The sequence below is a fragment of the Neovison vison genome, chromosome 12, assembly GCF_020171115.1.
Source record: "Neovison vison isolate M4711 chromosome 12, ASM_NN_V1, whole genome shotgun sequence".
In the NCBI taxonomy this organism is placed as follows: domain Eukaryota; kingdom Metazoa; phylum Chordata; class Mammalia; order Carnivora; family Mustelidae; genus Neogale; species Neogale vison.
In genome coordinates this window covers 125,159,628-125,185,812 of record NC_058102.1, presented here as the reverse complement: position 1 = coordinate 125,185,812, position 26,185 = coordinate 125,159,628, and the positions used below count along the sequence as shown (strand labels likewise).

The following is a 26,185-nucleotide window of genomic DNA, read 5'->3' as shown; positions in this document are numbered from 1 at the left end:
CCAGTAAGGTTTATCATTCAGAATTGAAGGAAAAATAAAGAGCTTTCCAAAGAAACAAAAGTTAAAATTTGTCACCACTAATCTGGCCTTTCAGGAAATGTTAAAGGAAGTCTTTAGATGGAAAAGAAAAGACTATTACTAGAAGTAAAAAAAATTATGAAAGGAAAAATCTTACTGGTAGAAGCAAACACACAGGTAAGGTAGTGGATAAACCTTATAAAGCTAGTATGAATGTTAAAGACCGAAAGTGGTAAAATCAATTATAATTATAATAATTAATTAAAGGATACACAAAATGAAATGATGTAAAATATGGCATCAAGTACATAAAACATTGGGGAAGAAGTAAAAATGCAGCTCTTTTAGAGCATGTTCAAACTTACGGTCCATCAACTTAAATAGACTTGTATATACAAAGAGTGTTAAATATAAATCTCATGGTAACAACAAACCAAACCTTACAAGAGACACCCAAAAAATAAGGAGAAAGAATTTCAAACATAACCTATAGAAAATCATCAAAACAAAGAGAAAAGATTAAGGGTAGGGAGGAGCAAGATAGAGGAGGAGCAGGAAACACGCTCCTTATATCATTGGGTCCCAGGAGTTCAGCTAGATAGCTATCAAACCATTCTGAACACCTGCAAACTCAACAGGAGATCGAAGAGAAGAAGAGCGGCAATTCTAGGAACAGAAAAGCAACCACTTTCTGGAAGGTAGGACATGCAGAGAAGTGAATCCGAAGCAGTAAGTGGAAAGAGAGGGCAGTGGTGGGGAGGAGCTGGCTCCCAGCAAGTGGTAGAGCAGCAAAGCACAAAATCAGAACTTTCAGAAGTCTGCTCCACTGAAGGACATTGTTCCAGAGGCTAAGTTGGGGGGGGGGGTGGAGCCCTTGCAGGGACAGTGTGGTCTTAGGGTCACAAAGAGATCAGGGATATCTGAGGGTTATAGAGCTCCCAGATAACAGAGTGGGGAAGCTGGAGGCAGAGATGGAGCTGAGCAGTGGGTTTTCAGCTCAGAGTTACCTTAAACCATGATCTGAGTCATAGTCAGGCCACTGCTCTTCGAGGAAGGACCCAACAATTGATAGATCCCAGAAGGAGTGACAAGGGAGCAAACAGCAAGAATCTGCTGGGTTTGAAGACTCCAAACAGGGCTAAGCACCAGAGATAGAAAGGCTCCATCAGCAAGGAGAGCTCAGGGTGCTCCATCAGTGAGGTGAGCTCTGGGTGCGGCTGGAAACCACAGAGATGGCAAGGATTCACTGCTCTTCTCTGAGGGCGCACTGAAGAGTGGGACCTGCGAGCTCTCAGCTCCTCTGGGATTGGAGACTGGGAGGTCGCCATTTTCATTCCCGTCCTCCAAATCTATATGTAAAGCGTTCAGGGGACAAACAGGTTTCCGAGAGCAAACCTGAGCAGATTGCTTAGCCTGGCCCCTGGCAAGGGTGGTGCAATTCTGTCTTGGGCAAAGACATTTGAGAATCATGGCGACAGGCCCCTCCCCCAGAAGATCAGCAAGAATATCCAGCCAAGACCAAGTTCACGAATCAGTGAGAACTGCAAAACTTCAGAGATACAGGAATACAGCACATAAAATTCATGGCTTTTTTCCCTTTTTTTTTTTTTTTTTTTAAAGATTTATTTATTTATTTATTTGACAGACAAAGATCACAAGGAGGCAGAGAGGCAGGCAGAGAGAGAGGAGGAAGCAGGCTCTCTGCTGAGCAGAGAGCCCCATGCGGGGCTCAATCCCAGGACCCTGGGATCATGACCTGAGCCAAAGGCAGAGGCTTTAACCTACTGAGCCACTCAGGTACCCTTCCAATGGTTTTTTAGTCTTTAAAAGTTAAATTTTTAAAATTTTATTTTTTTCTTATACTATTTTTTCTAATTTTTTCTTTCCTACTTTAACCCTTTTTAACTATTTTATCTTATCAATACCTAAATTTTCATTGTTATAGTCATATTCTATCCCTTTATTGTATTTAAACTTATTTTTTGTATACTTACAGGTTTTTATTTCTTTAAAATTCGGGAATACAGTTTCTTCTAATAGATCAAGATATACCCTAAATCAAGCACATGGCTTTGTTCTAGTCTCCAGCCTGATCATATTCTTTCCTCTGTTTTTTTTTTTTCAACCAACTTCTTATCTTATCAATTACTTTTTTAGAATCTTTTTAAATTTTCATCTTTGCAGTCAAATTCCATCTCTTCATCATGTTTACCCCTTATTTTTGTGTATATATATATATATATATATATATATATATATGTTTTTCTTTCTTTAAAATTCTGGGAGGCAGTTTCTTCTAACAGAGCAAAATACATTCAAAATCAAGTGTGTATCTCTGTTCAATTCACTATATATATAGAGAGAGATAGAGATCTATCTAGATAGATTTTTTCCCCTTTCTTTCTCCCCCAGTTTTGGGTCTCTTCCTATTTGGTTAGTGTATATTTTTCTGGGGTCATTGCTGCCCTTTTAGTATTTTGTTCTCTCATTCACCTATTCTTATCTGGATGAAATAGGGGAAAGTTTTTCCACAAGGTGGAAAAACCCACCTCAAAAGAAAGAACAAGATGCAGTATTGATGGCTAGGGACCTAATCAATAAGGACATTAGTAAGATGTCAGAACCAGAGCTCAGAATGATGATTATCAAGGTGCTAGCTGAGCTAAAAAAAAAAAAAAAAAAAGTAAGATACTAGAGAATCACTTTCTGGAGAAATAAAATCCCTTTCTAGAGAAATAAAGGAACTAAAATCTAACTAAGTTGAAATTTGAAAATCTATTAAGGAGGTACAATAAAAAATGGAGGCTCTTGCTGCTAGGATAAATGAGGCAGAAGAGAAAACTAGTGATATAGAAGACCAAATGATGGAGAAAAAAGAGGCTGAGCAAAAGAGAGTTAAACAACTACTGATCACAAGGGGAAAATTTGAGAGATAAGCGATACCATGAGACAAAACAATATTAGAATAATGGGGATCCCAGAAGAAGAAGAAAGAAAGAAGGCCAGAAGGTATATTGGAGCAAATTGTACTACAGAATTTCCATAATATGGCAAAGGGAACAAGTATCAAAATACGGGAGGCATAGAGAACTCCGCTCAAAATCAGTAAAAATAAGTCAACAACTTATCTATTAGTAAAACTTACAAGTCTCATTGACAAAGAGAAAATCCTGAAAGTATCTCAGAACAAGAGGTCTGTAACACAGAACAAGAGAAATATAGATTGACAGCAGACCTATCCACAGAGACCTGGCAGGTCAGAAAGGACTGGCATGATATATTCAGAGCATTAAATGAGGAAAATATGCAGCCAAGAATACTATATCTACCTAGGCTGTCATTGAAAATAGAAGCACAGATAAAAAGTTTCCAGGACAAACAAAAACTAAAAGAATTCACAAACGCCAAACCAGACCTATAGGAAATATTGAAAGGGGTCCTCTAAGCAAAGAGAGAGCCTAAAAGTTACAGACCACAAAGGAAGAGACAATATAGAGTAACAGTCACATTACAGGCAATAAAATGGCACTAAATTCATATCTTTCAATAGTTACCCTGAATGTAAATGGGCCAAATGCCCAATCAAAAGACACAGGGTATCAGAATGGATAAAAAAAAAAAAAAACAGGACCCATCAATATGCTTTCTGCAAGAAACTCATTTTAGATCCAAAGACACCTCCAGATTTAGAGTGAGGGGATGGAAAACAATTTACCATGCTAATGGACATCAAAAGAAAGCTTGGGGGTGCCTGGGTGGCTCAGTGGGTTAAGCCGCTGCCTTCGGCTCAGGTCATGATCTCGGGGTCCTGGGATCGAGTCCCGCATCGGGCTCTCTGCTCAGCAGGGAGCCTGCTTCCTCCTCCTTCTCTCTCTACCTGCCTCTCTGCCTACTTGTAATCTCTCTCTGTCAAATAAATAAATAAAATCTTTAAAAAAAAAAAAAAAGAAAGCTTGGGTGGCAATCCTTCTATCAGATAAATTAGACTTTAAGCCAAACACTATAATAAGAGATGAGGAGGGACACTATATCATACTTAAAGGGTCTGTCCAACAAGATGAAACAATTTTAAACATCTATGCCCCCAACGTGGGAGCAGACAACTATATAAACCAATGAATAACAAAATCAAAGAAACACATTGGCAATAATACAATAATAGTAGGGGGCTTTAATACCCACCCTCCTCACTGAAATGGACAGATCATCTAAACAAAAGATCAACAAGGAAATAAAGGCTTTAAATGACACACTGGGCCAGATGGACATCACAGATATATTCAGAACATAACAACAGAATACACATTCTTCTCTAGTGCACATGGAACATTCTCCAGAATAGATCACATCCTGGGTCTCAAATCAGGTTTCAACAAGTACCAAAAGATTGGGATCATTCCCTGCATATTTTCAGATCACAGTGCTCTGAAATTTGAAATCAACCACAAAAAGAAAGTAGGAAAGAACTCAGATACATGGAGGCTAAAGAGCATCCTACTAAAGAATGAATGGGTCAACCAGGAAATTAAAGAAGAATTTTAAAAACTCATAGAAACACATGAAAATGAAAACACAACTGTTCAAAATCTTTGGGACAGAGCAAAGTCTGTCCTGAGAGGAAAGTATATAGCAATACAAGCCTTTCTCAAGAAACAAGAAAGGTCTCGAGTCTACAACCTAACCCTACACCTAAAGGAGCTGGAGAAAGAACAACAAAGAAAACCTAAACCCAGTAGGAGAAGAGAAATAATAAAGATCAGAGCAGAAATCAATAAAATAGAAACCAAAAGAACAATAGAACAAATCAATGAAACTAGGAGCTGGTTCTTTGAAAGAATTAGTAAGATTGATAAAACCCCTGGCCAGACTTCTCAAAAAGAAAAGGACCCAAATAAAATCATGAATGAAAGAGAAGAGATAACAACCAACACCAAATAAACACAAACAATTATAAGAACATATTATGAGAAACTATATGCAAGCAAATGTGACAATCTGGAAGAAATGGATGCATTTCTAGAGACATATAAACTACCAAAATTGAACTAGAAAAAAATAGAAAACCTGAACAGACCCTTAACCAATAAGGAGACTGAGGCAGTCATCAAAAATCTCCCAACAAATAAGAGCCCAGGGCCTGATGGCTTCCCAGGAGAATTCTACCAAAAATTTAAAGAATTTATACCTATTCCCCTGAAACTGTTCCAAAAAATAGAAAAGGAAGGAAAACTTCCAAACTCATTTTATGAGACCAGCATTACCTTGATCCCAAAACCAGACAAAGATCCCATCAAAAAGGAGAATTACAGACCAATATCCTTGATAAACATGAGTGCAAAAATTCTCACCAAAATACTAGCCAATAGGATCCAAAGTACATTAAAAGGATTATTCCCCATGACCAAGTGGGATTCATTCCTGGGCTGCAAGTTTGGTTCAATATCCACAAATCAATCAGTGTGAAACACCCATTAATAAAAGAAAGAACAAGAACCATATGATACTCTCAACAGATGCTGAAAAAGCATTTGAAAAAGTACAGCAACCTTTCTTGATCAAAATTATTCAAAGTGCAGGGAGAGAGGGTACATACTTCAACATTATCAAAGCCATCTATGAAAAACCTACAGCAAATATCATTCTCAGTGGGGAAAAACTGAGAGCTTTTTCCCTAAGGTCAGGAACATAGCATGGCTGTCCACTATCATCACTGCTATTCAACATAGTACTAGAAGTCCTCGCCTCAGCAATCAGACAACAAGAAGAAATAAAAGGCATCTGAATCGACAAAGAAGTCTTTTTAAAATGCCTATTTAGGGGAGGAGTCAGGATGGCAGAGAAGTTGCAAGCTGAGATGACATCAGGTAGCAGGAGATAAACCTTTCCGAACACCTACAAATCCAACAGGAGATCAAAGAGAAGAAGAAGAGCAATTTTAGAAACAGAAAATCAACCACTTTCTGAAAGGTAGGACCAGCAGAGAAGTGAATCCAAAGCTACGGGAAGATACACCCCGGGGGGAGGGGCCGGCTCCCAGCAAGCGGCGGAGCAACAGAGCACAAAATCAGGATTTTAAAAGTCTGCTCCACTGAGGGACACACCGCTCCAGAGGCTAAACAGGGGTGAAGCTCACGTGGGGACAGCGTGGCCTCAAGTCCCGCGGGGTCACAGAAGGATCGGGGGTGTCTGAGTGTCGCAGAGCTCACAGGTATTAGAGCCGGGAAGCCGGCTACAGAGACGGAGCCGAGGAGTGAGCTCTCAACTCGGGGTTACCTTATCGTGATCCGTGGCTCAGGTCACTGCTCTGTGCCTCTGTCCCTCTCAGGGATCCCACGAGACCCCGGGAGACTCCCCTGGAAGAGCTCAGGGATCTGCGGGGTTCCAAGACTCCAGGCTGGGCTGTGTGCCAGAGACAGAGATGCTTGGTCACAGGCTGGGTGAGCTCGGAGCACAGCGGGAGGCCAGGGAGACAGGAGTGATTGAGCGCTTGTCTCTGAAGGCGCACTGAGGAGTGCGGCCCCTGAGCTCTGGCGTCCTTCAGGCCGGAGAGTGGGAGGCCGCCATTTGTATTCCCAACCTCCTCCGGAACTCTACGGACAGCGCTCAGGGAACAAAAGCTCCCGAAAGCGAACCCGATTGGATGACTCAGCCCGGCCCCTGATAAGGGCGGTGCAATTCCGCCTGGGGCAAAGACACTTGAGAATCACTACACCAGGCCCCTCCCCCAGAAGATCAAACAAGAAATCCAGCCAAGACCAAGTTCACTTACCAAGGAGAACAGCGTAATTCCAGAGAAGGAGAAAGCAAAGCATGGAATTCATGGCTTTCTCCCCATGATTCTTTAGTCTTGCAAAGTTAATTAATTTTTTTAATTTTATTTTTTTCTTCTGCTAAATTTTCTTTAAATTTTACCCTTTCCTCTTATAACGTTTTTAAACTAGTTTATCATAACAATACCTTTCCAAAAAATCTTTTTTGAACTTTCATTATTATACTCACATCTTATTCTTCATTGTATCTAACTTTATTTTTTGTATACACATAGGGTTTTCTTCTTCTAAAAAAATTTGGGATACAACTTCTTCTGATAGATCAAAATATACCCTAAATCTAGCACAGGGCTTTGTTCTAGTCTCCAGCCTGAGCAAATTCTCTCCACTTTCTTTTTCTTTATTCTCCCAACCAACTTATCTTATCAACTCCTTTTTTAGAAATTAAAAAAATTTTTTTTTCATCTTTATAGTCATATTCCATCCCTTCTTCATGTTTACCCTCATATATGTTTTTCATTCTTTAAAATTTTGGGAGGTAGTTTCTTCTAAGAGACCAAAATACTCCCAAAAGTAAGTGCGTGAACATGTTTTATTCACCAGTCTAATATATATATATTTTTATTTTTTTCTCTTTTTTTTCCTGTACTTCTTTTTACCCCCCTTCCCCCCCATGATTTGGGGTCTCCTCTGATTTGGTTAAAGCACATTTTACTGGGGGCTTTGTCACCCTTTTTTAGTATTTTATTCACTCCTTCATATATTCTTATCTGGATAAAAGGACAAGGCAGAAAAACTCACCACAAAAACAAGAACAAGAGGCAGTACTGAAGGCCAGGAACCTAATCAATAGGGACATTGGTAATATGTCAGATCCAGAGTTCAGAATGACAATTCTCAAGGTGCTAGCCAGGCTCAAAAAAGGCATAAAATGCCTATTTAATCAAGGAAGTGAAAGAATTGTACTCTGAAAACTGTTTGAGATGTTGATGAAAGTAATTGAAGAGGACAAAAACAAATAGAAAGCTAGACCTTGGTTATGAATTGGAAGAAGTAATATTAAGGTATCCATACTACCCAAGGAAATCTATAGAATCAATGTGATCCTATCAAAATACCAAAGGCATTTTTCACAGAAATAGAACAAATAGTCCTAAAATTTGTATGGAAGCAAAAAAAAAAAGTCCCTGAATAACCAAAGCAGTCTTGAAAAAGAACAAAGTTGGAGGCCATCATGCTCCTTGACTTTAAAGTGTACTACAAAGCTTTAATAATCAAAACAGCATGGTATACACACACACACACACACACAGATGCACACACAAAAAATGGACACACAAATCAACAGAATAAAACAGAGAGCCCAGGGGAAAAAAAAAAAAACCCTAACTATATGGTCAATTAACCTATGGCAAAAGAGGCAAGAATATATTATGAGAAAAAAGATATGCTCTTCAATAAATAATGTTGGAAAAACTGGACAGCTACATGGAAAAGAATGAAACTGGGCCACTTTTTCAACCATACACAAAAATAAAGTCAAAATGAGTTAAGGACATAAATTTAAGACCCCAAACTGTAAAATTCCTAAAAGAAAACAGAGGCAGTAAAATCTTGGACTTAGGTCTTAGCACTATTTTTTTTGGACCTGTCTCCCCAGGCAAGGGCATCAGAAGTAAAACTAAACAAATAGGACCACAACAAATGAAAAAGCTTTTGTAAAGAGCCATCAACAAAATGAAAAGGCAAGTTACTGAATGGAAGAATATATTTGCCAATGATGTATCTGATAAGAGATTAATATCCAGAATACATAAAGAACTAATACAACTCAACACCATACAACAACAACAACAATTTAATTAAAAAATGGGCAAAGGAGGGGGATGAAGAGGCATCTTCCAAAGAAGACATACAGATGGCCAACAGACCACAAAAAGATGCTCAACATCACTAACCAACAGGGAAATGCAAATCAAAACTACAATATCACCTCACCAATAAGAATGGCTAGAATTCAAAAGAAAAGAAATAATAAGCATGGGTAAGAATGTAGAGAAATGGGAACCTACATCTGTTGGTGGGAATGTATGTAATATTGTACAGCCATTATGGAAAACAGTATGGAGGGTCCTCAAAAAATTAAAAATAGGACTACCATACAACCCAGTGATTCCACCTCTGGGTATTTATCAGAAGAAAATGGAAACATTGACTCCAAAAGATATGTGCACCCTTGGGTTCATTGTAGCACTGTAACCAAGATACAGAAGCAGCCTAAGTGTCTATCAACATATGAATAAATTTAAAAATATTATTCAGTCATAAAAAATGAAATCTCACCATCTACCACAACATGGATGGTTCTTGATGGTATTACACGAACTGAAATAAGTCAGACAGAGAAGGATAAATACTATATGATTTCATTTATATGTGGAATCTAAATAACACAACAAATGAACAAACAAAACAAAGAAATAGACTCTTACACACAGAGAACAAACTGGTAATTGCCAGAGAGGAAGGGTGTGGGTGGATGGGTGAAACAGGTGAAGGGGATTAAAGATACAAATTTCAAGTTATAAAATAAATAAGTCATGGGGATATAAAACACAGCATAGGGAATGTAGTCAATAATATTGTAAATGCTATGTATGGTGACAGATGGTACCTAGACTCATAATAGTGATCATTTTGTAATGTATGTAATATCAAATTACTATTACACACCTAAAATTAATACTGTATGTCAACTATTCTTCAACTTAAAAAAATTTTAATTAAACAAAATACTGAAAAGCACCGAAACAAAAAAAATAGACTTGAACTTTATAAACGTGCATACTCTTGAAATAAAATATTAAATTAGTTATTCAATAATCTTCCTACTACACATACACAACTTTACTATTTGTATTAAGCATTGTGACTTCCCAATATATCAGGTATATCCATATTCAAAATATGAGACACAAAATGCATTCTAAACTCAAATAAGTAATCCCTTAGAGTTTGAGCACCGTTCACACTATAAATCCCAATATAAGTGTATATAAGATATTTTCATATTTAAGAACATTACAAATCAACTACTTCACCAGAAGTTTTCCTTAATTAAAAAAGATTATCATAGCATAATTTGAAAGAGATTATTTCAATTCTCATTTTTAAGAGTTATAAGTATTACAAGTTCCTGTTGGATTGACAGAGGAGGTAGATTAAGTATTTAAACACCGACGGGGAACTCAGAAAAGCAAATCCATAAAGTCTTAACAGAGTGCTATAATTAGGTTCTACGAAAAATCGGGGGGGGGGTGGTCAAATGCCTGACGAATCAATAGTCAGAACAACTTTCATCTGTGTATTTGCTCATTTTGAACCTAATACTACTTGACGAAAAATTATAATCTGAGGTAATCTTAAGATTTTACATATTGTTTTTCACAAATGCATGGTTGAAATTAACTTAGTGGGAATACATGTTCTAATTTTTTTAAGGCTTTCATGGAGAGTGTTCTGAGAAAAAGTGTGGTATACATAATGGACTAACATGACTAACATTTTCTAGAGACCCAGGGGAGTTAGCAAAAGAATAAAACTTTGCTGAGATTTAACATCATTTGAATACATTTTTGAAAAAGTGATATGCTACAGTTCTTTTTAAAAAAAAAAATTGTATTCTCTACAATGTATTCCTCATTTCTTTATATAGTACAAAAACTTGGGCCCCAGAAAAAAAAAATGACAAGTGTGCACACACGCATCATGAAGAGGTTTGACTATATTACATGTTCTCTTTAGAATGAAGATGTTTCGAAGGTAGAGAAAGCCCTGAATTTGGTTAAGTAATTGAAGTACACATAAGAGACAGTCACTAGGATGTTTTTACAAAGGCCCAATATGGGTGTGATAGTTCCCAGGGCAATGACCAAACTAAGTCTAACAAAAATAAAGGGTATATCCTGGAGAAGGATGCCCAAGGAATTCAGAAGAGGGTTCTGAGGAGTTAATATAATTCGAAAGAGAGAGATAAAACTGAATATGTAGACTGGGTATAGCCAGCCCGACTTGTACACATCGGCGTGGCCAGCCACGCGCACCATTTCTATGGTGTCAGACCACAGCAGAAAGCTCCACAGGAAGATCTGGGCACGATCATCCTGCCGGGACATTGCTCCCAGGATTCCCGAGTGAAAGGAGGGCTCTTGGGGTCTCGCCAGAACCGGAGAGGGGTTCTGTGTCCTCGCTGACGGTGGCAGTGACACCTCTGTCCTCCTGGCTGGCTGCGGAGGGGAAGTGCTTTCTTCATTTTGCTTCACTTGGTCGGTCACAGTTTTTATTTGCTGCAAAGTATGGATGTACCTATTGTCATCTCCTGCAACAAATAGATTTGAATTTTAAAACTTGTTGAAACGTTATGTAAATTAAAATTTCATTTCAATTTTTTGTAAATTTAAGTGTCAAAATTTAAAGATAAAATTGTGAGTGTTCCCTTATTTGACGTCTGTTTCACACATGGAACTCCAATGGGAAGCATAATGACAAAAAGAGGGGGGCACCTCGGTGGTTCAGTAGGTTAAGCTCCTGACTTTAGCTCAGGTCACGGTATCAGCCCCGCATGGGGCTCTTTGCTCAGCAGGAAGCCTGCTTCCCCCCCACCCTGCATGCCTCTCTGCTTACTTGTGATTTCTCTCTCTGTCAGATAAACAAATAAAATCTTAAATTAAAAAAATTTTAAAAATCTTGGGGCACCTTGGTGGCTCAGTGGGTTAAAACCCCTGCCTTCGGCTCAGGTCATGATCCCAGGGTCCTGGGATCGAGCCCCACATCGGGCTCTCTGCTCAGCAGGAAGCCTGCTTCCTCCTCCCTCTCTGCCTGTCTCTCTGCCTGTCAAATAAATAAATAAAATCTTAAAAAAATTTTTTTTAAATCTTAAATTTAAAAAACCCAAAGGCAGAGAAAGTTCTTCTTTCCCTATTTTTCTATATATGGATCCCAAGTCATGTTACCATTTCACAGTACTAGCCATTACTGGTTAGAGAGCCAACCACTTCCAAACATTATCTCATTTAATCCTCAGGGGAAAAGTTGACAGATGGGGATTATGGTCCCACTTTATAAATATAGAAACTGCAGCCCAAGAGGTGAAATGACAAACCAATCCAAACACACAGTAATGGGCAGAGTTGGAATTTACACCCAGATTTGTTTGACCCCAATCGACAATCTCTTAACTTTATGGCTGTTATTACTGTCTAGAGGCAATACATCATGTGCTAATTATAAAACATGCACATATCGTAAAATCAAATGACTCTAAAAGTCCAATGGTCCAATCCTGTCATTTTTTATAAGACATCCACAGGGATCACTACAGCCCAGATCTCCAGCTTGGAGTTTGGTCCTAAGACAGAATCTGTTTGACCATGAGAAAATCTTGGTGAAAGGTGCCGCACAGTCTGAGATTCTTTAAGCTGTCCTATCCTCAGAATTTTTTACTAGTCAGTACAACTGATTAGACTAAAGCAACTTGTTTGTGGCTACAAGGCTATCCCTGATCAACACGACAGTCATCTGAATCAGGAGGATATTTTCTCATGAACATCACACTGTGTGTGAGCATGTGGGTGCACCCATGCATGTGCCTCTCTGTGCGACACAGGTGTTAAGGCTGGGGAATTACAAAGGGATCCTCAAAACTCAAAACTTACCACCAGGGGCACCTGGGTGGCTCAGTGAGTTAAGCCTCTGCCTTTGGCTCAGGTCATGATCTCAGGGTCCTAGGATGGAGCTCCTCATCAGGCTCTCTGCTCAGCGGGGAGCCTGCTTCCCCCCCCCCGCCCGCCTCTCTGCCTACTTGTGACTTCTCTGTTAAATAAATAAATAAAATCTTTAAAAAAAAAAACAAAAAAACTTAACCACCAATGTTGATGGTGTGGTTCCTATACATGAATAGTAGATCACATTATTTCTCAAACATTCATCTAGTTAAGCACCTTTTTTTTTTTTTGCTAAGAATTTGTTAGGTCTTAGCAAAGTTTACTCAGCAAACATGCTTATCATTACCTATTAAGCAATATGATAAGACAAAATCTAAAGAAGTCATTGTACTGAATAGCTCTGAAGGTTAGAGACACGAAGTCAATAAAAATTTGTTGAACTATATTGAACTGATATGAAAACATTCTAAAATAAATAAATTATTATGATTAATGATTTAATAGAATGATTACTATAAATAGGAGCTGTTTAAAGAACAAACCTCAGTTTTCTTTTTTTAAAATTTTAAGTGCAAATTGCATAAATCAATAAAATAAAAAGATAATCTAAATTCTTTTTTTTTTTTAAAGATTTTATTTATTTATTTGACAGAGAGAGATCATAAGTAGGCAGGCAGGCAGGCAGAGAGAGAGGAGGAAGCAGGCTCCCTGCTGAGCAGAGAGCCCGATGTGGGACTCGATCCCAGGACCCTGAGATCATGACCTGAGCCGAAGGCAGCGGCTTAACCCACTGAGCCACCCAGGCGCCCAAGATAATCTAAATTCTTGATGAAATAGTACTTCTGATATGAATCATTTATAGAAAATGATAAGATCTTTAGAAACTCCTTTACCAACCTTAGATAACAGAGTAGCATGAATGAGTATCATTTACTAAACAATAGTCAGGTAGGAAAGAAAATTATATACCCATTACTATTATTTTAATATTCATAAAATCATCTCTTTTTAAACTCAGATGCACACTGGCATCAGTTATATCTCTTGTTTTACAAAAGAAAGGAAAACAACATGGAAATTATGTTTCTTAGAGGATGTTACGTCCTGGAGAACTCTCCTTCACCTGTCTCTTTAGTTAAAACTGTTTGAATGGAAACCCAAATTCCTTTGTCAACATCAATAATGTAGTGTATAATGTGGGCTTTGGAGGCTGATCGCAATTTCAGCTCTGTTCCTATGCCAGGAAGTGGCAAGCAAAGACATGACACATTAACATTTTAAACAGTCAGTAAGAATCCTAATATCTGAGGATAAGAGCCACAGGATGAACAATGAATTCTTAGCTAGAGTTCATTTTTAATAAAATACTAAAGTCCCAACCCATGGGTATTTGATGAAAGTGGGGTTGGGAGCTTCATATCTCTCTAGAGCTCAATAGAAACTAGCTTAGATTTGGGGTTGCAGGGACTCTGTTGTCTTCTTTCCAAGGGAGAAGTCCTAGAACTATCTGCTGGAGAACTCTGCTGGCTGCCAGAGGGCAAGGTAGTACTGAAGATGCCAAGAAACTGTTTGGTCATTAGAATAGACCTACAAATTTACCCCCAAGCAATGTAAACTTTCATGTACTCAATACTATCCCATTTGATTCAATAACTAGTTCCCCGCCAAATCATTATTTTTTTAAAAATTTCCGCTTTGTTCTTTTGTTGTGGTTGTTAGTGTTCTACTGGGGGAAAGGATACTTATTTGTGCAAAATCCACAAAAGATTTAAACATGAAGAAAGAAATCTACGGTTCCTGGGTGTCTCAGTTTGTTAAGTGATTGCCTTCGGCTTGGGTCAAGATCCTGGAGTCCTGGGATTGAGCCCTGCATCAGTCTCCCTGCTCGGCAGGGAGTCTGCTTCTTCCTCTGACCCTGCCTCTTCCCATGCTCTCTCTTCTCTCACTCAAATAAATAAATAAAATCTTAAAAAAAAAAAAAAAGTCTACATATTTCTCTAGAGGTTAACATTTCCCTGCAAAAAGTAAAGGTAACAGCCATTCTGTGCAGTCCCCTACATCTGAAGCCAGTCTCCAAAACAACCTTTTGTCTTCACTGTGCGAACTAAATACTTAAGAACAGGTCATTTTAATCACAGGTAAATGTTTAAGTAGGTGACTCACGTCTATTTTACTTGATTTTTTAATTATTTATTTATTTGAGAGAGAGAGAGAGAGAGAGCATCAGTGGCAGGAGGGGCAGAGGTAGAGGGGACAAGTAGACTCCGCACCCAGTGTGGAACCCAACAGGGGACTCCATCCTATAACCCTGAAATTATGACCTAAGCCTAAACCAGGAGTTGGTCACTCAATCAACTGAGCCACCCAGGTACCCCTTGATTATTTCTTTGTATTGATGTCTTTCCATCTCTAACTTATTCTCCAAAGTGTTAGATAGCTTACAGGGAAAACCTAAGAACAACGTAACAAACCAGTAGGGGAGAATTTTCTGAAGTGAGCATGCATTCCTCTTGGAAAGAGACTAAGAAAGAAATTTAACTTATTTAAATATAAACAATGAATCTTGGAACACCGAAAAAAATAAAGTTTAAAAAAAAAGAAATATGACAGGCTGGTGCATGAAATATGAGGAAATTATTCCCATTCAGAATGAAATACTCATTGAAGTCAGAGAAGGATACACATTGTATGAATTACTAAAGACCAATTAAAATCTAGAATGTCTGTGTAATTCTGAAATTTTACTGGAAAAGCTAACGATGAAACATAAGTTCATTACTTTAAAAATTAAAATAAATAAATAAATAAAAAGAATCATAAGGACAGGCACCAAAAACCAAGACAGGAATGGAGCCGATAAAAATGCACTAGTGAGTCTCCTAGCTGTCCTTTGGGAACAGACAGATCATAGAGAGCCAGACCAAGCTTCAGCTGGGCATCGAGAATGGAAGCCACATTCCCACCTTGACCATGCTGTCACCTGGGATCACATCAATAAACACAGAAGAATAAAATGTGGCAGGGCTTTAAAAGGAAGGTCAGTGCGGTGATGAAAAATTCTTGTATAGGTCTGAGTGAGACAGGAGGTCAGGAAGGCTCATCTGAGAAGTGACGGTTAAGCAGTGACCTGAAGAATAAGTAGGAATGAATTAGGTGAAGAATGGGGAAAGGAACTTTCTAGGTGGTAGAAAGAGCGTGTGTGTAAAGATCTTTCAGCCACAGTGATGGAAAGAGGGCAAGTTTTGTAAGGAGCTGGGGAGGCAGAGGGGGAAGAAGAGGGGTAGAGTCCAAACCTAGTAAATGCTCCCTACATACCAGGCACTGTCCCAAGCCCTTTCTCTGCATTAATTCACTTAATCCTGAGAATAGCTCTATACCATAGATGCCGTTATTTTCCTACCTGAAAGATGCATAAACAGAGGCACAGAAAGATCAACAATTGTTTCTAAGGTCACACAGCTAGCAAGTAGAGAAACCATAACTTGAACCTCAAACCCTTTTCCCCTAGATCACGCTATCCTACGTGGCAGAGTCAGACATGGTAAAGGCTTTGGACTTTTCTTCTGAGCTCAGTGGAAGAGGAAGAGAGGAAGGCAGAGGAATCAGAAAGGACAAGGAATCATCAGCAGAGAGGTTCTCAAGGCCACTGAGGCAGCTGTTGTGAAATGAGACTGTTACTCAATTCACGGCAGCCAGGAGATCAAACAAGTATTCAGAAAAAAAGAAGACTAGCCTTGATTAAGAGACTCCCAAATCTATTTTTCCTGAGAGAAAAAATGTTCTAGAGAACGTGAAATGCTAATGAACTAGAAATAACACTCTGAGAAAAAAAATCTAGACAAAAAGAAAAGTATTAATCATTACAAATATTTGAAAGTATATTAAGCACACAAAACACTTTTGGTCATAATCTTGGAAACTAAGGGAAAAAAAGTAATAAATTAAAAGACACAGCAGGGCATTTATATACATGGTTACTTTGACGCTATCTACTTCTTAAACTCAGTTGGACTGTGGAGAGTTTGTTTCCTTTCAGCAGCACATCTGAGCTCTGGAAGACCAGTAGCTTCGTTGCCAAGTAATAAAAGATGGAATCAGCATCTACCTCACAGGGCAGTTATGAGGACTGAGCGAGTTGGTATATGTAGAACATTTAAAATCGTGCCTGAGACACGGAGCAACAGCTGTATGTGTGTTAAATACATCAAACACAACAATCACTAAATTGAAGAACACAGTAAATAGTAAAAGTGATCAGTTTGTTAAACTTTGGTTAGAGTTACACTGTTATCACCTCTCCCATTTATGGGCAGGGGCCAAAAAGTTTTCCCCTGCACCCTCTGGAGAGACTGACCAGCATACCACTGCCTGTGTTCAAAATGGTGTGCAAGTTTTCACCAAATAATTATAATTCACAATAATAATGAAGTCAAGGCAAATATTCAACCCATGAGCAATTCTGGAAGAGCTTATGGACTTTCTCTAGAAAAAGCATTGAACTGTTTCCCACTACATCCCAAAATCTGTACAATCCCAGCTCCCTCCCAAGCATGAGAAGAAACAAATGTATCATTTCTGGATTTTAGGCAAGGTAAAATATTCAGAAAATTCTTTTGTCTTCTGCAGCCTGAAGGCTGGCTAGTTTAAAGACCATCTTCCTGGACAAGATACTATATTATATATAATAATGTAATAATTAATCATTATAATATGCTAAGTATACTATATAGACAATTATAAATCTATAATATGCATTGTTATATGATAATTATCCATAATATAATACTAATTTAAATAATACAAATAAAGTAAAATGTTAAAAATCATATTATATACCATATGCTTTTTAACAAATACACAGAATTTGTTAAATACACAGAATTCCAAATATACAGAATTCTAAATACACAGAGTTTTCCAAATATACAGAATTATTTCTGTGTATTTCCAAATACACAGAATTTTAAACTCTGAAATGGTTTGAAATGCCTCTACTAGTAAGTTCTTGGACATAGACCAAAGCTTGGAATCCCAGCAGGAACCCAAGCTGGGTGACAAAAATGGACACCTGTGTCCAAATGGGAATGAGCCTGTTTTTAGCCTTCAAAGCACTTGCCTCAGCTTTAATTATACCCATTTGCTAGTGCAGTTCACTGATGTGCTATTATGTCCACTAAACCAAGGACTCCATAAAAGGGGGAACTTTGCCCGTTTTCACTTACCGCCATACCCCTAGGACCTAGTGGAGCTCCTGGTATGCAAGAGATCCTCCCTAAAGATTTGCCGTATGAAAGATGGGAGACATTCCTGTTCTTGTGTCTGTTCGCATAAGCAAGCAATGGGCGTCTTGCGGGGGAAATGTGCATGAAGGCAAGTAGGTCAAAGCACCCAAACCACGCGGAATAACAACGCACCCCCCTCCACCCTCCATTCACCAGCAAGAAGGTCTCTGGAGTCCTGCACAGGGTCAGCCACTAAGACTGCCCCCTGCCCCAGGTCCTAGAGAGAGCTCTGTAGGAGAGACCAGGCAACTGATAAAGCCAACAAGCACAGCCCTGGGGGACATCAGGAGGTCCTGGCAGCAGGGCCCGGGTACTCAACGGTGGGAGACGATGTCATACATGGATTTGGGCCCAGGATGCCAGCCAGTGCAAAGTGTCCCCGGCACTGCCCAGCAGGACTGGCACAAAGAGATGACTCCTACAGCAGCAGTCTGATTCAAGACATTGCCAAGGCTTCCCAGACCCTGGAGGCATCGGGAGTCACCAGTCAGGGAGCAAAAATGTCCATGGGTGATTCCAAGAAGACAGTGTTTGTGAGTTCATAGGAAACAGACTAACACCCCCACCCATTAAGAAATAGAGGGACTTGGGGTTCTGAAATGGCAACAAAATGGTGCTCGATACAAAGGACCCACCATGTTTAACACAGAATGACCCAGAACGTCCATACATTATGTAGACCATCAGCTCAACCTACTTTGTTCTCGTCACTCCAAGACAAGAAAATCGAGATTTATTTATTTTTTTTTTACCATTTTATTTATTTATTTGACAGAGAGAGCACACAAGCTGGGGGAGGCAGAGAGAGAGAGAGAGAGAATCGGGCTCCCTGCTGAGCAGAGAGCCCACATGGGGCTCCATCCCAGAACCCTGGGGTCATGACCCGAGCTGAAGATGACACCAACCCAAAGAGTCACCCCCAGGGCACCCCAGGGAAATCTATATATTCAAAATCAAGGACCCATGCCTTTACTTTCAATCTGGGGCCATACTCTTTGCTGACTAATAATGATAGGAAGAACAAGGCTTAGTATTGTAACAAAGTAATGCAGGCTGAGTTCTTCATGTTCCCTTATTTCCATCAGTCTCCCTAAAATATTTACTTTGAAAATATCCTGCAACCCTCAAGAATCTCACTTTAGATACTGAAATTGTTCATAATTTTCCCCATGTAGGAAGAAAGCAACAATTGAATACCGAATTGTTATAATCATGTGAAGTTGTCCTAATCAAAGGTCAACAATTCATTAGCACCCTTATGTCCTCTGTCTTTTAGCTTGGGGATCGCCACAATATAGTTCCTGGCCCGAAACACGCTGACCTAATCCTGACAGCTGGTACTTCATTAGAAGGTATAAATCAGAAATTCTATCCTTCTCTCATCCCGGTCTGGTAAATAGATACTTATTTCTTGAGAGGAGGGAAAATCCTGGAACTAACATACATACTTTTCTGAAACTTCCTTCTTCTAAACAGCAAAAGGAGGGTGTGAAGGAAATACTCCCCCTTTTTGGCATAGCCCCGAACACAGTGTTCCTCATACGTACTCTCTAAACCCATTGCAAAACACATTATGGAAACCCAGCTCACACGCTGGGCTCATATTGTATAATAAGCTTTTTCTTAAAAAGAAACAAAGGGGAACTCAAAGTGCCATTTATTTTATTCAGACAAAAGCAGCGTCCCTCTGCCCGCCCCCCACCCCCACCCCCCTGCCTTTATTGTGGCATCTCTTACATTCTATCTGGTTAAAGTGTGCTGCATTCCATTTCAAGGAAATCTGGAAAGCAAATGGCTTCAGGAATTTGGATTTGGGCTCTCAGCTTTTAACCTGGGATGCATCACCATTCCCAATACTTCCTATCACCAGGGGCTCTCAGCCAGGGAGGGTATCAGAACTTTTATTGTCCGTGGAACTTTTAAAAAAATTGCAGATGCCAGGCCTTAAAACCTTACATTTATTTCAAGCCAGAAATTGCTAGTCTAGGCATTTAACCTGAAGCAGTTAATGTATATGCTGAGGCCCCAACAACCTTCCCCTAGTGTACTGATCAGTAGGGAACACTCACACGTGTGTGTTGTGAAAAGACGCCTCTGGTGAGTACCCAAAGGGTGGGTCCCTGCATATATGTTCATGATGGTCCATGAACATGGTGGTCCATGATTCACTGGAGATAGTGTACAAGTTCAATAAAAATCATCATTGTCATGCATTTAAGAAACTGTATAATTTAATAAGAAGAAATAACCATTAAAGCAACAGATCCTTTTCCGTCTTCCATTCCTGTTCTGCGAACCCCTAAACCTGGATCAGTCCTACAGTTCTATCTTTTCTACAATCAATGCCCAGATTTCTCAGTATCATTGAAGAAAGCTCTCATAATCTTGATTGGTCCCAGGACAAATTCCTGGTTTCTATCCTTTGCTGAACATTATGCATCTCTCATCCATCCATTTCCTTGTCCTTGACCCTCAGCAATTATCCCAAACCTTACCCAACTGGTTACAGATTCTCTCTCTTCCATCCGTCCACAGTGCTCTCTGCAGGGAACCTGGTTTCCTATTTCACAAAGGCATTTGGAGGTTAACAGGTACAAAATGGCCCCTGCTTGCTTTCTGCCCATCTCCTTGAATCACATTTACGAGGGTAAATCACCTGGGGGGCTTTAAAAATTCCTTGTATCTGGATCTATCCTTCACCAAAAATATGATTTAATGATCTAGGGCTCAATCTGGGAGTAAAAAAAAAAATTTAAGTTCCATAGGCGATCTGAACATGCAGTCAGAAAGTAAAAACCGCTGCAAACTATGGAAAGAACTAAGATGCCCTTCAACGGATGAATGGATAAGGAAGATGTGGTCCATATCCACTATGGAGTATTATGCCTCCATCAGAAAGGACGAATACCCAACTTTTGTAGCAACATGGACGGGACTGGAAGAGATTATGCTGAGTGAAATAAGTCAAGCAGAGAGAGTCAATTATCATATGGTTTCACTTATTTGTGGAGCATAACAAATAGCATGGAGAACAAGGGGCGTTAGAGAGGAGTAGGGAATTTGGGTAAATTGGAAGGGGAGGTGAACCATGAGAGACTATGGACTCTGAAAAACAGTCTGAGGGGTTTGAAGTGGCGGGGGGGTGGGAGGTTGGGGTACCAGGTGGTGGGTATTATAGAGGGCACGACTAGCATGGAGCACTGGGTGTGGTGAAAAAATAATGAATACTGTTTTTCTGAAAATAAATAAATTGGAAAAAAAAATTTACTTTGGCACCACAAAAAAAAAAAAAAACCGCTGCTCTTAATTGGGGATACGAATCAGAATCCAATGAGGTTTTGCTTTTAAAGATTTAAATTTGCCCAAGTTTCATCCTCAGGGATCCTGATTCAGTTTATCTGGGCTTGCTATGACTGGCATTGACATTTTTAAAGCACTCTATGAAGTCCTTTTTTTATGTTGGACATAACAGGAGAAATGGAAAGAAATACAATAAAGGCAGGGTCTAAAAGCTTTGCCAGATCAAGTAAATAAACATACTGATTATCATTCCTGATATTGGTTACCTATAAATTAATGAGCTTATACCTTACAGAGATTCCAGCTTCTTCTCTTCATGAAACATTTAAATGTACAAAATTTTTGAGAAGATAATTGGTAAATATTTATATCAGCTTGGAGTGAAAAAAAAAAGATTTTAAAGCATAACATCATAGAGTCCAGAAAGGAAATATCTGTAGATCAGCTAATGTCCAAATTAGAAATTTCCTATATCAAAAACACTATAGTACAGTTAAAATAAAATAAAATAAAATAACTCTGAAATGTATATTTCTGACAGGCAAAGTTTAATGTCCTTACTATTTACAGAACTCATGGATCAGTAGTAAAAACAACAACAACAAAAGAATAGACATATCGACAGAAAAAAAGATCAAAGACGGAAAGATACGATTTTTTAAAAATACAAATAGCCAAGAACCCTATGGGAAACACGCTCAACGCAACTACTACCTTAAGCAAATTATTAAAACAGTAGCATACTATTTTTGCCTATGAAACTGGCAAAGATGAAAAAGAATACATTATCCGAAGTTACAAGGTTGAGGGGAAACAGGCATTCTTTTGAGGGGGGACATTTAATTGATTGACATCTGTCAAAACCCGTAAGAGCTTGCATATACTTTGAGCAAGAAATTGTACGTTTAGGCATTTAACATAAAGGAGTAATTATCTAGGCTGCTAAGGTCCTGCAGCTCTTGGCCCCAGTTTCTGCGTTTTCAAGAGACTACACAGTAGGAACTGGACTAGGGCCACTGAGAGCAGATTTATTTGAAAACCTTACACTGCCGATGTCATACCTGGCACCTCTCACTGAGGCGACAGTGGAAACCACCTCCTCTTCAGAGCTCAGATGTTTTCCACTCAAATAGCCCGTTGACCTCACCTCTAGCAAGCCGTCTCTGACTATGCAGATATCCCTAATGCAGCCCGACCATCTTGCCACCCCGTTTGTCCAATCCCCTATGAATGACCCCCTCTCTATTTGTCTGCATGGGCAGCCAGCCCATAACAGTCCCATTTCTTCTGGCAAGTGCTGTTGCCAAGGAGTCTGGGCATGTGCAGATGCTCAGGGTCTTCCGAGGACACTTTGTGGTCATCCTCCTGGTATCACTCAGCTGTCATCCCGGGGCAGTTAACTCTCTCTGTCCCCAGCCACTGCTTGGCCAGTGACCTACAAGTGGCTGCTAAGTGTCCTACACAGCGCAGGGTCCCCCAGACACCATCCACCTCTGCCATCCATGCATGGGTGCTCCAAGCAAGGCTTGCCTCCCCTGCTCAACTCAAACCACATCAGCCGGCTCTTTCTCACCACATCCTTCTCCTTTTTTCTGCAACCCTTTTTACTTCCGAACAAGAGTCCTAACAATAGTGCTTTTCATAGTGAAAAACTGGAAAAGAATCCAGTTGTCCAACAACAGGGGTTAGTTAATGAACCATGGTTAAATAAGTCAGGGTTTGTTAATAATGGGATATATTACTCAACCTATAAAAACCATGTACTGAAGGAGATATAATAATAAGGATGATATCCACCACATTTTGCTCAGAAAAAAAAAAAAGATAGAAAATAAGTTTCCTTAAGTGAAGCATGTTCAGGAAGATGTTATCAGTTCTAAATCTCTAGTCTACAGGATCGTGGTTGATCTCCACTTTCTTCTTTTTTGCTTATGTTTATTTGACCATCTTTTTAAATGAATGAGTATGATTTTGGGAAAACAGCACATTAGAAGTCGAACAGTTCAAAATGGAATGTTAAAAAATGTATTTGATTTTATATGTGTTTATATTCCTCAAAACCTGCGTGTGCTCTACCGGGATGAGCCTGGTATTGTAGTGCATTTTAGTGTGTTGTGTTGTGTTGTACTGTGTTATATCACAGCCCAGAGCAACAGCTCAGATGAGAATACACTTTGTCCTTTGGTGGTGAAGGGCCATGATTCCAGCAAGCCATGGGCTGGAGAGGTACAGAATTGGACACTCAAGTTATGCTACTGCGTTAGAGAAAGTCATAGGCTGTCATTCTAAATGGGGTCCTGGGTTAGTTTCCAGACAGCAGAAGAATCTGGGTTTTTTTTCTCCCCAAATGAAATCTTACATAAAATACCAACTCCTAAACAGCAAATGTTGCATTGATTTGGTTCAAGTAGGAATTGCAGCAACCAGTAATGCCAGTTAAGCCTCCCCCTTCTGCCTACACCCCCCCTACAAAGCAACTTGGTAGGTTTCCCCATTCACTAGTTGAGAAACAAACAAAAGTTGGTTTTAAGAAGGCAACTTCCATTCCAGCAATATGTTTTTCCATTCATAGTATGAAATCCAAATGGTTACTTTTGCCCATTAATTAATGTATACTTGGATTTCTTGAGGCCCAATCTTCCTTCCATGTAGAAAGCTTGCTTCATCATACCTGCCTCAACTCCTACAGATCCCAGATATTCCCTTTGGATTTTTTTGACCTCCAACACCCTAGATTAAACAAAGTCTTACTTCATATGTCACCCCACAGTACTTTAACTATTATACTCTATTCTATCACTTGCAACGTGGTACCTGAGCTAGGCTTAAGGTATTTAAGTGAGTCCTTGTAGGTAGAACTGAAAATTTGCCTCCTAACCATGGACTTCTTTGTGGGTCTGGTTGCCTCCCTGGTTTTTATGGAGGTTAAGAAATCTACATGGGGGGCACCTGGGTGGCTCAGTGGGTTAAGCCGCTGCCTTCGGCTCAGGTCATGATCTCAGGGTCCTGGGATCGAGGCCCGCATTGGGCTCTCTGCTCAGCAGGGAGCCTGCTTCCTCCTCTCTCTCTGCCTGCCTCTCTGCCTGCTTGTGATCTCTCTCTGTCAAATAAATAAATAAATAAAATCTTTAAAAAAAAAAAAAAAGAAATCTACATGGGGCAGGAGGAATCTAATGGTGGCCATGATTTGGGGTTCAGACAATGTAAGGAGAAACTCTGAGATCCCTTGATGGTAGGGGAGAGGGGGGACTACCTCAAGAGAAGGAGTCTGGCTCTATCAGAATCAACAACAAGGGACGCCTGGGTGGCTCAGTTGGTTGGACGACTGCCTTCGGCTCAGGGCGTGATCCTGGAGTCCCGGGATCGAGTCCCACATCGGGCTCCCAGCTCCATGGGGAGTCTGCTTCGCTCTCTGACCTTCTCCTCGCTCATGCTCTCTCTCACTGTCTCTCTCTCTCAAATAAATAAATAAAATCTTTAAAAAAAAAAAAAAAAGAATCAACAACAAGATCTAGTGATAGGAGGAAAATGGTGATTTCCAGTGGAGTGGAATGGCCATCATTTGAACTTGTTGAATCCCAGCCAATCTGTTGGTACATAGACATTCTGGGCAAAAAAAAAGTTTATGTTCCCAAATGTAAATCTATTGCTCTGCTTGGGACCTCTCTTAACAAGTAGATCTTGGTGAAGTGAAGTCAGTATTCCAACTGTCAGAAGAAAGGCAGTCAGTCTAAAGCACTAGCAGAACATCAAACAATATCCCAGAGGCAAGTAACAACAGTATAAGCATTTCGAGCAGAGTCAATCAAGAGTGGTGGGAAAAGAGCATGCCAGGTTTTTTGGTGCGTGAGAACAATGACCGAAAAAAAAAAAAAAAAGCTGGAGCAATGGAATATTGAGCAATCTGGACCAAGAAATGAGATCACAGAAGACTCAAGTTGGGTCTGGCTTAAAAGACGAGAGAGGGAACAATATGGAAGAGGGAGAGGGATGGGGGTCCCGTCATTCACTGGTTGGAACTGGGCTAGCAAAATTCAAACAGAAATATCAAAGTGAGCTCACCTATACCCACATACTAGTAAGAGCTGGGGATATTTAGTCTATATATTGTGTCCCAATTATTACTTGTTCTCATGATGGGGACATGACGTTATTAGGTATGACATACATCTGAGAGAGAGCTGTGTCTCAGAGCTATGTGTGCCAGAAAATATTCCTGTGTGAGGCTCAGGATATGTGAGATGATGTGTTTGGCTGTTAGGACACAGTGACCGCGTGAGGTTGAAATATTTCAGCGAGTAATGGAAAGTTAGCAGAAAGGATTCCCTGGTCCAGTGAAGACGGCTTTAAGCATTAGCGTATTTTTTTTATATAGAAGAACTTTTATTTAAAATTATAGGAGAGGGAAAGCTACACAAGGATCAAGCTTTGCTAGCTTAGAATTGAGATGGTTGAGATGGCACGAAAGTGTCCAGAAATCAAGCACTATAGATTACCTGAGTTTCATCAAATATAAGGTCATAACTGCTACAAGCTGATAGATGGGCAGGCCTTTCAAACTCTGGAGAGAGCACAGAACAGAATGTATTCCATTTCTCAACATTTTCTAAAGGAAGCCAAATATTTCTTAAGCTTATTTATCACCCCCTTCTCTACCTCTTGGATTCTGAATTACCACATGCAATGACAGCATATTTTTAGCATACTGGCTTATGTTCAAATTTATGCATTACAACCTACATGTTTATGAATTTATGTATTAAATTCCAGAGAATGAGAATACACCATAAATTCAGAATTCACGTAATCCATTTTATTAGTGTGCATGTTCAAAAGCTTGCAAAAAATTAAATTAACATATATTAATATTTGCAAAGGTATTTTGAGTGAATGCTAGTTTTTTTAAAGCATGACTTCATTAAATGGTAGAGCTATTAAACCAGACATAAACCTCCCCAAGTTTGGGCAGAGAAGAGCTCAAGAAGAAGGTTTTTGTGCAGTTGTGCAAGATGTTCTCCAGTCTTGTCTCCAAGACTGACTTCTTTTTTTTTTTTTTTTCAATTCTCAGTATCATTGTCATTGCTGGATATGG

General features: G+C 39.5%; 1 protein-coding gene across 1 annotated transcript in view; it reads right to left on the bottom strand.

Annotated features, from left to right (window-relative positions):
- Positions 1-9,481: 9,481 nt before the first annotated feature.
- The window catches only part of TMEM236 (transmembrane protein 236), a 36,286-nt gene continuing 19,582 nt past the window's right edge, over positions 9,482-26,185 (bottom strand). The window contains exon 4 of the mRNA XM_044228242.1: positions 9,482-11,166. Coding sequence (XP_044084177.1) covers positions 10,589-11,166 — 578 coding nt within the window. The 3' untranslated portion in view covers positions 9,482-10,588. The remainder of the gene's footprint in view (positions 11,167-26,185) is intronic.